Raw genomic sequence first — 14,107 nt, forward strand, 5'->3', positions numbered from 1 at the left:
AAATAAGAAAAGAATGTGCTTTCAGTCTAAAACCAAGGAAAAAATTCATTTACTTTTTTAATTATAATGTATAGTGATTATAATGTTTTAATTTATTGCTTAGCTCTTAATAATTGGTGTATCATTGAAAAAAATATATCTACCCATTGCAACGTATGGGTATTTTTTTAGTAAACCGAAAAGTTGATCACATTTCATCTAATTGTCTTCTACTCCCTCCGTCCCAATATGTAACAATATAGTATGAGTTTAGATCCATCCTATGACTGAATTTGGATAGGATGAGTCTAATCCCATCCTAGTTGTTATATATTGAGACGGAGGAAGAAGCTTGTAGTACTCCACTCCACTGGCCAAACCTCGGTTTTGCTTGTGAATCGCAGCAGGCTAGCAGGTAGCAGCACCTGAAGAAAAATATGTTCAGATTTAGCACAAACTGTATGTGTCAACATTTTGTTTGATTGATACAAGCACACTAGAGCTAGGGGCGCGCCGTTGGCGCGCCGCCTGGACGCAAGCAGGGGCAGAAAGTATGAGGAAGTGTCTTACAGAGAAGCAAACCATAGTACAAATTACACACAGGCATCTTGATATTTAGAGGTCTCTAATAGCAGTAAGTACATATATAGATGTTTCTTCATATTAGGAGGTTCCATGATTACCATGTAAGGCCTAGAACTAATACAGGTTATCTTGACAGTGATCAACCTGGTTGGTGGCAGCAAAAGAATGGCTGCAACATAGCCATGAGTATTGCTATGTTCTTTATAGAACATCGAAGGTGGCTTCCAGGCGAGTTGTTTTGTTGAAATGGAAGGTGCATAGTGATTGTAGGTATATGTGATTGCGGGTTGCAAATTTTGCCCATACTTTTCTTCAGGTTGCATCGATCATCCGTTGACATCTGGAGCATCATATTCTTTGAAACACCACCTGCCATTTGAACTCCAATGCTGATGGTTTCCTTGCCGTCCATCAATGGCTTTAAGTAGTCTTTAGAAAATTCTTTCGTAAAGTACTGTAATTGGCATTGTATATCAGCCTTGACTTATAATTGGTAAGATAGATAGCCATGTATGGTGTATATAAATAAATGAGCAGCAGGTGTAGGAACTTACAACTCTATCCTGCTTCATGAATGTGTTATTCACAGCAACAGCATAGAATTTGCTTGAACGGTCTAGGCACTCCTCAAGATCTTCGATATACTTTTTCAAGTCAGCTGTTGGATCAACATTCTTTGCACAGAAACACAGCTCAAGCGTACGTTTAGTGTTGCCTGTATGAAAATACTTCTATTAGTATTTGCATTGTTTGTGAAAGAACTGAATGAGCATTAAAAAGTTGCTGATGGAGAGAGTTTTTGCAGGCTGCAGCTGGTACATTAACATCTACTAGTAATATGCCCGTGCTAAATGCTACGGTGTAATTCTATTTGTCTTTAATAATTTTTAAAGTTTTCATGTTAGCAAAAAATATTACTATATGAACGGTACATTTGAGCTTTAATTCAATTTATGTCATGCACAAATATATTTAACATAAAGTATAATAATATGATATGCCAATTCATGCACATATATAATGCATATATATGTGCCCCCGTGTCATAATGCATAATAATATGATATTAATAAGCATCTCCTTACGTTGAAGCTTAGTAGAAGTTGTACTTCCAGCTCTTGCATCTATGCTTATCGAAAAATCAGCAGACAAGGTATATGAATATATGCGGGGAGTATGTAGAGATCACAAAGAAAGTCCAAAATATATACATGTCACAATACCTGAAGAAATATTAGTTATGTCTCGAAATGGGGCGCGTTCTTCAAACGCCGATCCATTTGGATCCATTCCTATCAGATAAAACATCAATCTACCTTAGTCCACAACAAACATATAATGTGATTTACAAACAAATCACATAACATTTCATCTAATCGAAAATTGCTAGTTGGATTTCATGTCACATTTATTTCATTTAGGTACTTTAGCAATATTGTATTACCTAAAAATAAAAATCATTTGTATAAAACAAATTTAAGAGTACAATATATCTACATAAAAAATAAATTGTGCATTACACTGATTTCGTGTAGGTAGTAATATAAATTTTAGGGCCCCGCAATGTTATATGGTTGGGAGTCAATGCAAAGAGCATATGCAAGGGAGAAATATCTATAAATGGATCAGCACTACAGAGTTTGAATGGATCGAAGAACCCACATCATGTATGTACTGCCTAAATGAGCTATCTCATCTATCGAAATACAGAGTTCATTAAGGCATTTCACATGGCTGACTATTTAGCCAGACTCTCATCTCTGTCAATTCTCAGAGTACCCGCTATCTTCACAATTGGTTTGATTCCTTATGAGTAAGCTTCATGTTCACTGAAAGTACCTGAGCTGTAAATAGCAAATGTGAAAACATGTAGATATCAATGCACCAGCGATTTATTATGAGCCATGAAGCGTAACAACAGTGATTTTGATATATCAGTACAAATTATTAAAAACATCAGTTAATTTGATATGCCAGTACAAATTATTAAAAACATCAGTTAATTTGATATGCCAGTACAAATTATTAAAAACAGTAAATTATAATTTGAGAAGACGACATCGATTTATATAAATATCCTCCAGGAGCATCACATATGAGCGCATCAGGTTAAGAGTAAATAATCTCAAGCTGTACATTAGGCTCCCTCAGAATCATCACATATGACATCCGGCAAAACTAAAAGTATATAATTAGCAATCAAGCATAGTTTCAACACATTAACTTAAGTATCAGAGAGTTCAATTAAAAAACCTGATTCAGTGAGCTGAGTACAGAAGCCATCTTTCATAAAATAAGATCCGTAGTTTAATTTCAATTTTCTTGGGTCTAAAACATGCAATTAATTGACCATTCTAAAGCATACAATTTTATTAGGCCTGAAATCATACATTTATCTTTATCAACCTCGTCCAATTCATGGCAAAATTTGGATCAGTGATGAATCTTGATCAATCTAGTCTAAAACTGGGATGAGCAATGAATAATGGTTTGATCATACAAAAATCAGTTCCACTCAACCTTTGCAAATTTTTAGACATCACATACAAAATCAGGGTTGGATCATCTTGTGTCAAAGAATAATGGGATGAGAGCACAGAATCAGCATGTATGGATGCACCTTAGCATAGCATAGTGAATCAGTACAGGTTGTGCTTAGGTATTTACTGAAAATACTTAATATTATCAACAATATACATGTTGTTACAAGCATTTCTCTTAGCAATTCAGTGTACCAACTGTAGTTCACATCCTTGTTCATTTCGTTATATCAAACAAATTAAGTAGGTGCGACAAAGATGCTGGTAACAAGTAGAAGATTTATTGATGCAACCAAAATTTAACATCGATACAGTACATGGGTAATGTCAGTAAAATTCAAATGGGGAAGCAATCTACAGGAATTCCCAATGATTCAGTATACTTAATAAATGTTTGAACTTAAACTGTCTTATCAGCAGTTCAGTGTACGCATGTTTTTCTAGCTGTTCAGTCTATAGGGATACCAGCAGTTCAGCATAAGCATGTTTTATTTCCAAATGATTCAACTAAATATTGTGCCTATTTACATTCTGAACTTTAAACTGAGTTATATACAAAATCTGAAATATAAATCATGTGCTGAATCTGAAATAAGTAACACCATCTTATTTTTAGTAAATATCTCCATTATATTTTAGTAAATATCTCCATTATTAGAAGATTTAATTAGTTGCTATAGGATATGTAGTGGTCATTGATATATTAACAGCTTGAAAATTTGTCTGAATTTATATTGATTGCAAAGCAAGAAATTTGTGAACTAAAAAGGAAGTTAACGCTATTTTATAAATTCAGATAAATGACCGATTTGACATGTTCAGAGTAACAGTTTGCTCTAGTTCAATACACTTCATTGGAAAAAAAAGATCCAATGATCATGAAGACAATAACCAATTTAAAATCTTACTGCTTGCACATAATTTTACAAGGAAAATAAGAGCAATTCTATATTATCAGGAAATGGATTGAATACCAATGGCATTAATATGACACATAAACTGTTGCAAGCTTCAGTTATGATGTCAGTAATAGAAGGAATGAACCTTCAGGATCAGGGCTTTCAGGATGGGCGAGGAAAAACACCGTCTAGGCAACCTTGTTCAAGCACTCCTTAATCTGCACGATCAACAAGTTGTATTTTTTTCTAAGACTTTAGTCCAATTGAGGATAGATCAAGAAGAGGAAGGAGCTCGCATTGTACCAGGGCAGAGAGGACTGCCGACGCTGATCTTGTAGGACTGACTGTGGCGCTCGGAATCATTTGTAATCCTAAGCAAATTAATAAGCTACGTGGATGTGGTTCTTGTAATTTATTTGGAGTAATCAGTTTAATTTAATCACAGACACATTGTGAAATTACACGTTTTTTGGATGCCCTATAGCAAATTTTGCTATCTAGAATAGAAACTGAATGACTGAGACGTGAATCCTAACAGCCCACACAACTCCCTTGTTACGAAGTATTCGGCACATGACATCAGCCCAAAGAGAAATCTGCTTGTATGTCCAAGGTACTGTAGGTTCAAAGAAAGAAATTCTTGACTGGATGGCTACAATTTAACTCTTAGCATGGTGCAGTAGAAATGTTTATAGACCATTTAGCGAAGATTGATCCATGCAGGAGACATTTGCACTATTTGTAAGGGGTAATCATGATGGAAGGAAATTACCTTTACCAAACAGAAATTTAGTAGAATTAGCCAAAAATCTCCTTGATTGTGCAGTAAACAATAGCAATTGGCATGGTGTCCAGTCAGCTTTGCTTTGACAATCTGAACTTTTTTTTTCCTACATATTAAATAATTTGATATCAAAGGTTAAGTCAGTTTGCGAGATATAAGTTTCTTTTTTTAAAAAAAAGAAGTGTATCATCACTTCAGAGACAACTGTGATAGTTAATCTACATACAAAATTAAGTTTCAGGGACACAGAACTGAGTATGAATGCTTAGCACTTCGATCAGACTCCACAACACACTATACACACTTATGTTGACAGAATTGCATCTCCTATAGGATTTCCAGAAAAAACAGAGAAATGAATGTATACCGCCTGCAGATTGGTGTATTCTCACATGATCCTACAGGTAAATCACAGGAGGCCTCTCATCTGCATGACAGAAGAGATAGATTGCTTTTAGTAAGTAAACTGAATAATATTTTTCATGGTTTAGCTGTAAGGAGCAACTTGTCTGCTTTTTTTCATGGTTTTTATAGCTTTGGGCAGTGCAGGACAAAAGAACCTTGGAACCAAAGTACCAAACTTTCATTAGTTAATATAAGCAGTTGATTGAGTTCAACACTCTGAACAGCAAATATTTGACAGGGAGATTAAGGAAGAGGGATAATCACCATCTTTAACAGTAAGTAAATCCAGCCTCCTCGGACTTTGACACAACGGTGCCATCCTCAAACATGGACAAGTTCTGTGCTTCCCCAAATCTGAAACGGAGCTCCCTATACCATTGATGAAATGCGGTTTTGATTTAGTGCAACTCCAAACCTGTACATGAAAACAGTCACAAAGGGGAAACATCAAGCTGCAAAGACCAAACTTCTTTTCAACCATCATAAGCAGAAACAAAATCATGCAAAAATGGACCAACGAGTTGCCTAGATTAAGAAAGAAAGTACCCCACCGTCCTCTTCCCACCCGATGCCGACCTCATCCGGACATCACCTCGCGCCCGCCTCTCGAGCACCGCACCGTCTTGCATCCTCCACCATGCTTCACCACTCCCTGTACCAGCATCCTCCATGAGAAGCCACCCGGTGGAACCCTGTATAACACTGCCTCTATCTTCTTCTAACCTCCTCCCATCCAATGGGCGACGCAGAAAAAATTGGAAGGGCTATTCTTTCTAGTACAAACCGCAAAAAACTTATCTCAGAAATTGGCGCGCCGTCACCGTGCTCCTCACTGCCACTGCCAGTTCCACGCGCGCGGTCATTGGTGCCGGAGATCCAGGATGCGCTCGACGGCCTTGGATCTCCTCACCACCGAGCTGGACCCCGCCGAGCCAGAAGGCCGGATCCAGACGTCGGCGGTCGGCAGCGACGGCGGCAGTGGCGGCGTGAGATGGAGGCGGATGCAGAGGTGGCGCACCCGGCGACGGCGACGGCGTGCCGCGAGGGAAAGACGCTCGGCAACGGCGCAGGCGGAGCGGAGACGGAGACGGAGACGGAGACGGTGGCGGCGGATGGGACAGAGGCGGCAGAGGGCGGAGGAGGGCTAAGGGCGGCTGCTGGGGTCGAGGGAGACTGGGACCTGTGGCGTGGTCGTCGGTGCTCCGACCTCGTCGCCGATGGAGATAGCACCCGCCTTCACCGCCGCTCCGCGACGGCGACGATGTGAGGGGGAGGCGGAGGAGCTCGGAGATGGCGGCGCGACGGCGGCGGCGGAGGCGGAGGCGGAGGCGGAGGCGGAGGCGGAGGTGGCGGCGCGAGGGGGAGGCGGTGGCGACGGCGGTGGAGAAAGCGGCGGCAGTGGCGACGCGAGCCGAAGGAGACGACGATGGCGATGGCGCGAGGGGGAGGCGGAGGCGGTAAAAGAATTCACACCACGATGCAGTAGTCCACACTCCACAGACCACAGTAAAAGAACTTAAAAAATAAGAGTGCAATCATGGAGATCTCCAACGTAAATGCCTCTCGAGGAAACACAGGGCATCTTTTGCTTAACAAAAGAGTACAAAGCAGAGTACTCTGCACAGGCGGAACAGCCGAACAGCCATGCGTTTGCCAGCTCGCTCAGGCCCAAGAGACTGCAACGACTTAAAATTTATTGTAAAACAAGGCTCAACACTGCACCAAGTAGCGTGCGTTGCTTCGTTCTCACAAGACATCATTGACAATAAAATGCTGGAAATCGTGATATCACATACATATTAAACTCCAAAATAAAGTGCCACATAAGGCACATCAAAGCGTGGTACCACCTTACCCACCATTTGATTGACAAGTAACCCAGACAAATGTTGAAATTTGACGAGCAGGTAGGATTGTCAATTTAACTTAAGTCACAGTTTACTGCATCAGGAAGGTTGTGAAGGTCCAGCCAGCCAGTCCATGACTCTGTGCTCCATCACGCACTTACAAGGCTCTTGAGGATTAATGCAATGTTCACCACAATTCGAACAGTCCGTGAACTCCCCAAGCTCAAATTTTGAGTTCCAGATGAAGATGTTCAGCCGAGAAGCTTTTTGGAGCACAGCACTTGATATTGCCGAAGTCTCATAACCAGATATGTCCAAGTACTCAAGCTCCTCTAGGCAATCAAGGAATTTTATTATTGCAGCACAAGACATATCAGAGTTTGGTATCTCAAGCTTCTTCAGACGTGGAAGGGAGTTGCAAATGATTGAAGCCATCTCTTCGTCGACATAAAGAGCAAACACCTTCAACTCCAGAAAATCTGGACAACACTGATGTACATGGCTGAGAACATCGTGATTAATAAGACCCTCATCCACTGCCATGCCTTTAAGAAACTGTAATTTGTCAATTGCCTTACGGAACTGATCATAAGTTATACATGTGGCAGGAAGGCTGAAATAGTGCAGATTTGGATTCCTGCAGAAAAACAACATGAAATACACTTAGTCCATGGTTAACCATAACAATATTTCCATAAATATCTGGAAAATAACTGTTAGCCAATTTGGCCAAAAGTATCCAGACGAAACAAATAGCGCACTGCCACAAATAATTACATACAAATGATACCTAACACAAAATGCCGTAAGAGTATTATGAGGAACAGAACACACTGCAAAACCACATGTAATTGAATCTCAATTCAATGTTGGATAGTTTTGGCCTTAAGCCTCATCAAAAATACCATTTATCACATAATTCACAACGTTCTGACAAAAAATATTTGACAAGCATTACTGAATCAGAAATAGCTAGTGAAAAGATGGAAAATTTGACTAATATCGCAATAAAAGGAGTGAGATTTGCTTGGGTCCCAAAAAGGCACGTTCACGTGATAGATTGTTTCTCCAACACTATGAAAGAAAAATTAGAGCGGTTACCAGCCAGAGGATATAAATTCAAATTTGAAACCGGAACTTTAAATTTGGAAATGTATCAGCCGGTTACCAGTCAAAATTCAATTCTTTTATTAAATTTCTACCCAGTAGCTGGCATAGTTATTGAGACTGGACCGGCAATCTAACCGGCGAAGCCTTTGGTTCAACGGTTCATTGGTCTGACCAATTGAACCCCCGGTCTAAAGCAGTTCAATAATGTTTATATAAACTACTGATTCCATTCAAACATAAGGGCAAGCTTAGCCTGGTGGGAAGGTGCGTGGCTTCCTTGCATGTGCTCCTGGGTTCGATTCCCACCAAAATCCTTTTTTGTCAATTTTCTCCACTCATGTCGCTCATGCATGCACGCGCCCCGCCATAGCATCAATCGGCGGATCAAGGACTGGTTTTCTAGCTGGTTTTAACGAAAAACCGGACGGTCCATCCAATTTCTGCCGAGTCAATTGCACAGCGATCTTTCATCCGGACCAGACCGGTGGAGGCTCTGGTTTCGGTTTTTTCCGGTCCAACCGCCGGTCCGGTCCGGTCTCAATAACTATGGTAGCTTGCAGTCTCCGCAGACCGCAGGTCACCAGATTTCACTGGGAACTGGATCATCTGACATCCAAGAGGCATCTTAGGGTGAAATGTTGCCTACATATATCTACTGTCTAAATTAATCCAATGCCCGGGGTTCATTCACAAAACTTTTTCTTAAAGAAATCATTACTTTTTTCTTAAAGAAATCATTTTGGAGGGAAAATAATAGAGTAATCATTTATGGCACTAAATTGGAAATGTATGAGATGACTTCTCCTAGTTCTTTGTTTGAGCAGATCCGTAGAACACGAGAAAAAAAGAACTACAGGGGGCAGAGAGTATTCGCGCTAACTGCTAACATGCAAAGAGCACAATGCTCCGACATCATTCTAATGGAAATTCAGAGCAACAAGTTTAGGGAGCTGCTGAATCGGGAAGAGTTGAGACAGGTTGGTTGATTGACCAACCTCTTTCATCGAAGCCACTGCCATCAGAGGAGTCGGGATCATGAGTCCAGATGGTCAGTGGCTCAGTGCAACAGCATGAGGCCTGAGCAATGGCATGCACTGTTCACCAGAGCACCGATGGTGTAACCAGACGGCACATCAGAGTGCACACGCAAGGGAAATGGCATCTTTACGCTGCAGCAAGTTTCACTCTGGCACTAGTAAATGCTATTTGGAAATAGAAGTTGAAAGCTGTACAGTCATTTGCTGATGGTAGGGGAATCATTAAACCAGATGATATCTTAGTAGAAAATGGCCGTTGGATTAATTTTGACAATAGATGTGTAGGCTACACTTGCTTCCATGTGCCTCCTGGACATCAAAGGAGATAGTAACATTTCACTGGGTGGCCAGTAATTCCAGAAATACTGAATAAACTTATTCTGAACTCCGAACCTTGTGGACAGCACATCCCACCTGTATGTAGCGGTGACTGCTATATCAGGATCCTAGGCAGTATTTGTTATCGTCTTTAATATATTACGAATGCAGGATTATTTCGTAGTAGTCTATCCGCCTCACAATGTCTCTATGTCAATATTAGTGCATTACAGAATTCAAGATGTTATTTCAGTGTTTCCATACTCTCAGTAATTAAACAGTTTGAAAGAGGTAAAGTGGTTATAATAAGGAGAAATACTGTGAAATGGAAGGCCATCATTGTATTTGTAGGATCATGTGAGATTCTCTAAGATCCTACCAATTGTTGTGACCGACGGAAGGAGTCGAACCGACTTCCGTGTCGCTCCCACGGAGCAACCTGGGAGACCAAAAAACTTCGCCACCAAGGATCTCCCACCGGCCGACCCTGCTGCCGCCGGCGAGGCTGTCACCGGCGGTGGAGCCGGCAGCGGCGCCACCCCCACCCTCCTCGTTTCCTCTCCATCATCTCCTTCTCCCCTTCTTTTCCTCCCCTTCTCCTTTGGTTCTTCAGATTCAGTTGCAGTTTTTCAAATCCTAGCCGTCACTACGCTGCTCTGTATTGGCTGGAGGTGTGGCGCCCTATGGTTGGCTGGCGGCGTGGCTTCCTCCTCCGTACTCCTGGATGGGGCGACATGGCAAGACTCGCCTGGATCTGGCAAGCAGCACAGCGGCGGTGATGCCGACAGAGGTGGCGGCGGCGCCCGAGGTGGCTGAGGGAGGTGGCAGTGGAGGCGGTTGCCAGTCAGCTAGGAGCTCCGGTGGCGGCCGTGGTTGCTGTGGCGGCGAGGACCAGCGTACGTGGTTAGTGGCGGAGTTGGGCAGAGACGGGGGCTAAGCCCTCCATCCCTTCCTCTGTCATCGGCGGAATTGGTGGGCAGCAGAGATGAGGGCTAGTCCCCTGTCCCTTCCTCTGTGACCGATGGCGAGGACTAGCAACGGCGACAGACTTGGTGGGCGATTGCGTTGGATGGAGATAGGGGCTAGTTCTCCATCCCTTCCTCCGTCGCAGGCGACGTTGGTGGGCGGCGGCGGCGGCGCCATCGGGCAGAGACAGGGCTAGTCCTCCATCCCTTCCACGGCACCTACAGCGAGGTTTAGCGACAACGGGCAACAGTGGGGGCTAACCCTTCTCCCTCGATGGCAGGTCAGTTGTTGCACATGGCGACGATGGTATATGGTCGGGTCAGCCACAGTAGATGGAGAAAACCACAGCGGAGACTCTCGGTGACGGCGTTCCAGCGCTCGGATCTGACCACAGCCAGGTGAGGATGGGAGGACGGTGGGTGTCAGTGACTAAGTTGGCTATTGATGTGATGGTCGTTGGCTCGCCTGACGCGGATGAGGGCAGTGGCAACAGAGACTCTCGGCAGCGGCGTCCTACAGGCAGCAGTTGCCAAGCGAGAATCGACGCCAAGGTCTAGCTGCGGTTAGGTGTTTGACGCCGTGAGCTGATGGCAGTAAAGTCAGTTGCATGTTATGCTGGACGGCTTCGCGTTGCTCTAAGAGCGACAGTGAGTTCGACAGTATGCGCAAGATGATGGTGGCGCAGCAGAGCAACTCAGGGTGCAGTAGTGGCGTTCGGAATGCAGTGGCGGCGTAAGGGGTTTTGGACGATGATGGCGGACAACATCAGTTGGCAACAGATGGTGTTGTGATCTGCAGAGACGGAGATGGTGCGGCGATGGGCAGCACGGACTTAGTTCCAATTCTCCTCTTCCACCCTCTCGCACTAAGGTGGAAAGTTTAGGTTGTTGATGAAGGTTTAAGCTAAGTCTTCAAGCTTTTCATTTTCTTTGTGTGTGTGTTTGTGTGTATTCCTTATTGTGAGGATTGGAGTCTAAGAACTAGTGCATGTTTTGGTTGTGTATATTCTTTATGAATATAGAGGACGGATTAATGAAAATCCATTATCTAAAAAAACATTGTAGGATCATGCACTGAAATCAAACACTTGCTACCACATCCAGACATTGTCGAATTTCCATGCACTAGCTTACATTTCCATTTAGACTTATTTTGAAGAGAACATTTAATTGTAATGTGGCATGGTGGCAGTTCCAAATTGTTATCAGTGCAGACATATACGTTTTGCCGATTTTTTCTGCTTGCCAAACTTAAGACACAATGACCTCTTATATTAGAGTGTCTATTCCTTAACATAGCTAATAGAGTATTGAACACAACTAACGGGTAGGAAATAGATTTTGAATGCAACAAAATAGCCAATAATGATATGATACAGTTAATAAAGCAAAGGTGTTGTTGCTGGTTCACTACTTATCCTTGACTTATGACCAGCCAGCCAGCCAGGAATGGCAATCATATATTTGACGGTGGCAAACTATCTTTCAATTTTATTATTATGCCTCGTGAAAATTATAGAGCCATCCTAACTCCATAAATGTAGTAGTTGAACCCCACAAAAGAAAAGCAATTTATTTTTTCATATTGTTTCTAACTAAAAGTAAAAGTGATAGATCACATTCTCATGGTTATGAAAAATCTGGTGACTTCACTGCAAATTCTGTGCAAAGTGCAAACACATGTTTAGATATCTGGAGAACCTATCTCATGAACATATTTGGAAAAGCACAATACAACTTAAGTTTAAATATGTTGAAAAATTGAACAGGGAGTCATTTGAATAACTTGTGGGGGAGAAACTGGGTTGGGAACCCTGCAAGCTCTTTGTTAACATATCACAGACAAACAATAGAAAAGTATCATTCCAGGTGTAGTGGGCAAAGTGGTCCATACCACTACGAGCATTTGTCTTGTGACATAGGCTGTTTCTTTAGTTCATTTCCATTACTGGGTAACCAAAAAAGTAACCTGTAGAAATTTTTCTCATATGTTGGTTTAGCAGCCATTCTTTGAAAAAAAAAAGGATATTGTTTTGAAAGAAGGCAGTATGACTAAGATGTCCTGGTATCATAACCTTCCATGCTTGTACATTCCTACCGTTCTGGAAGGTATATTGAAAAGTGAAACAGCAATAGTATACTTGGTGTGGAGAAACTTCCCACCACAAGCAATGGGCTCCTATAGTCCTATACCAAGATCCATGCATGACAAATTGGAAAAGCATTGAATACAGTTTACCGCTCAATGGAAAGGTGTTCTTTTGTTTACAGTACAGTCTGGCCTTTTTCCTGTTTAGGGTGACTGCAATATGGTGAAGCTATTAGCAAAGATATCCTAATAGTCAGGTAGGTTAGAGGATATCTGGGATAATTAGGTCCCAAAAGATGCTCTGGGACATCCTTAATTCAGGGAAAAAAAGAGGATTAATTTCGTTTAAACGTGATATTTCACCATTCAAGTCAGGTGAACCCAATCCATCTAAATTCCAACACTGAAACAACAAAAATGAAATTTTCATCCCATTATGACAATAAGATGAAATTTCCCATGAAAAATGAATAGAACATCTGTTGTGACATCATTCCTTTTAAGGTTGCAAGAATTCAGCATTTCTATCTATCTACAGTACCAAAGGACCACAATGAACTAAGAAAATATCTCTCTTTCAACCAGAAATGAGCGGATTTGGGAGGAATATACACTAATTTCGTTACGGGATCTTCACATCAATCACAAAACATATACTAAAGAGACAGTGAGAAGGAGGCGTTACCTCTGAGCGAGGAAGAGGAGGTGCTCCTCATCGGCGAACTCCGGTAGGAGCAGGGCCTCCATCCGACCGGCCGCCCGCCTCACGACGATCTCCAGCACACTGCAGAGAGCGGCTTGAAGAGGGACACGCCCGCGCCCGGCGGCTGCTGCTTCACCGTCTCCCGCAGCGAACCGGCGCCGGGCCGAGGTCAGGACGGCCCAGTCGCGGAGGTCAACGCGGCGCCACACGAGCGGGTCGCGCGCCGAGGCCCGCCATGCGGAGCAGGCGCGGGTGGCGCCGCCGGAGAGGAGATCGGGGAGGCCCACCCGGGACATGATCATCACGAGCAGGTCGTGCTGCAGGTCCGCCCATGGCCGGACCGGCGGCGACGACGACGCCATCGACGATGGACGGACGGGTGGACAGCGACAGCGCAGGTATAGTTTTTTTTTTTTTTTGAGAGGGGCGCAGCTGTGTTTGCAACCCTTATTCCCACCACTCTCCCTCATTTTCCGCGCGCATGCTTTTCAAACTGCTAAACGGTATGATTTTTACAAAAGATTTATATACAAAAGTTGCTTAAAAATCAAATTAATCTATTTTTAAAAAAATATTAGGTAATACTTAATTAATCACGCGTGTTTTTGGTGGGGAGGGAATAAGTTCCCAGCCACCACATGCGAACACACCTCAATAAATGAAGATGTGGAAGATGGGCTTAGAGCCCATGGGCAATGGGCCCAATAGAGAATACCACATTAGGAATAAGTCCACTTTTACTCCCTTAAAGTGACCCGATCTAATCTATGACCTTCAACCGCAAAACTGGATAGGACGACTTCCCGAACTATTAAAACCAGTGCAGTTTGACTCCCTCAGCAGTTT

At 42.7% G+C, this 14,107-nt stretch overlaps 1 protein-coding gene across 22 annotated transcripts; it reads right to left on the reverse strand.

Annotated features, from left to right (window-relative positions):
* Window positions 1-482: 482 nt before the first annotated feature.
* LOC127765096 (F-box/LRR-repeat protein At3g48880-like) lies at window positions 483-13,693 on the reverse strand. Of its 22 annotated transcripts, none has more exons than XM_052289916.1 (11): window positions 13,244-13,693; window positions 5,744-7,676; window positions 5,457-5,607; window positions 5,155-5,214; window positions 4,776-4,893; window positions 4,149-4,221; window positions 2,344-2,408; window positions 1,788-1,856; window positions 1,650-1,688; window positions 1,119-1,279; window positions 483-1,018 (listed from the first exon to the last, which is right to left on the reverse strand). In XM_052289916.1, exons 1-2 carry the CDS (start codon window positions 13,621-13,623, stop codon window positions 7,139-7,141), a joined length of 918 nt encoding a protein of 305 aa, XP_052145876.1. In that variant the 5' UTR covers window positions 13,624-13,693; the 3' UTR covers window positions 483-1,018; window positions 1,119-1,279; window positions 1,650-1,688; window positions 1,788-1,856; window positions 2,344-2,408; window positions 4,149-4,221; window positions 4,776-4,893; window positions 5,155-5,214; window positions 5,457-5,607; window positions 5,744-7,138. The 22 variants fall into 22 exon arrangements, with proteins under 22 accessions (XP_052145876.1, XP_052145873.1, XP_052145882.1 ...); XM_052289913.1 differs by having other exon boundaries at window positions 4,079-4,221; XM_052289922.1 differs by lacking the exon at window positions 4,149-4,221.
* Between the last annotated feature and the right edge of the window lie 414 nt (window positions 13,694-14,107).

The sequence above is a fragment of the Oryza glaberrima genome, chromosome 3 (genome assembly GCF_000147395.1).
Source record: "Oryza glaberrima chromosome 3, OglaRS2, whole genome shotgun sequence".
In the NCBI taxonomy this organism is placed as follows: Eukaryota; Viridiplantae; Streptophyta; class Magnoliopsida; order Poales; family Poaceae; genus Oryza; species Oryza glaberrima.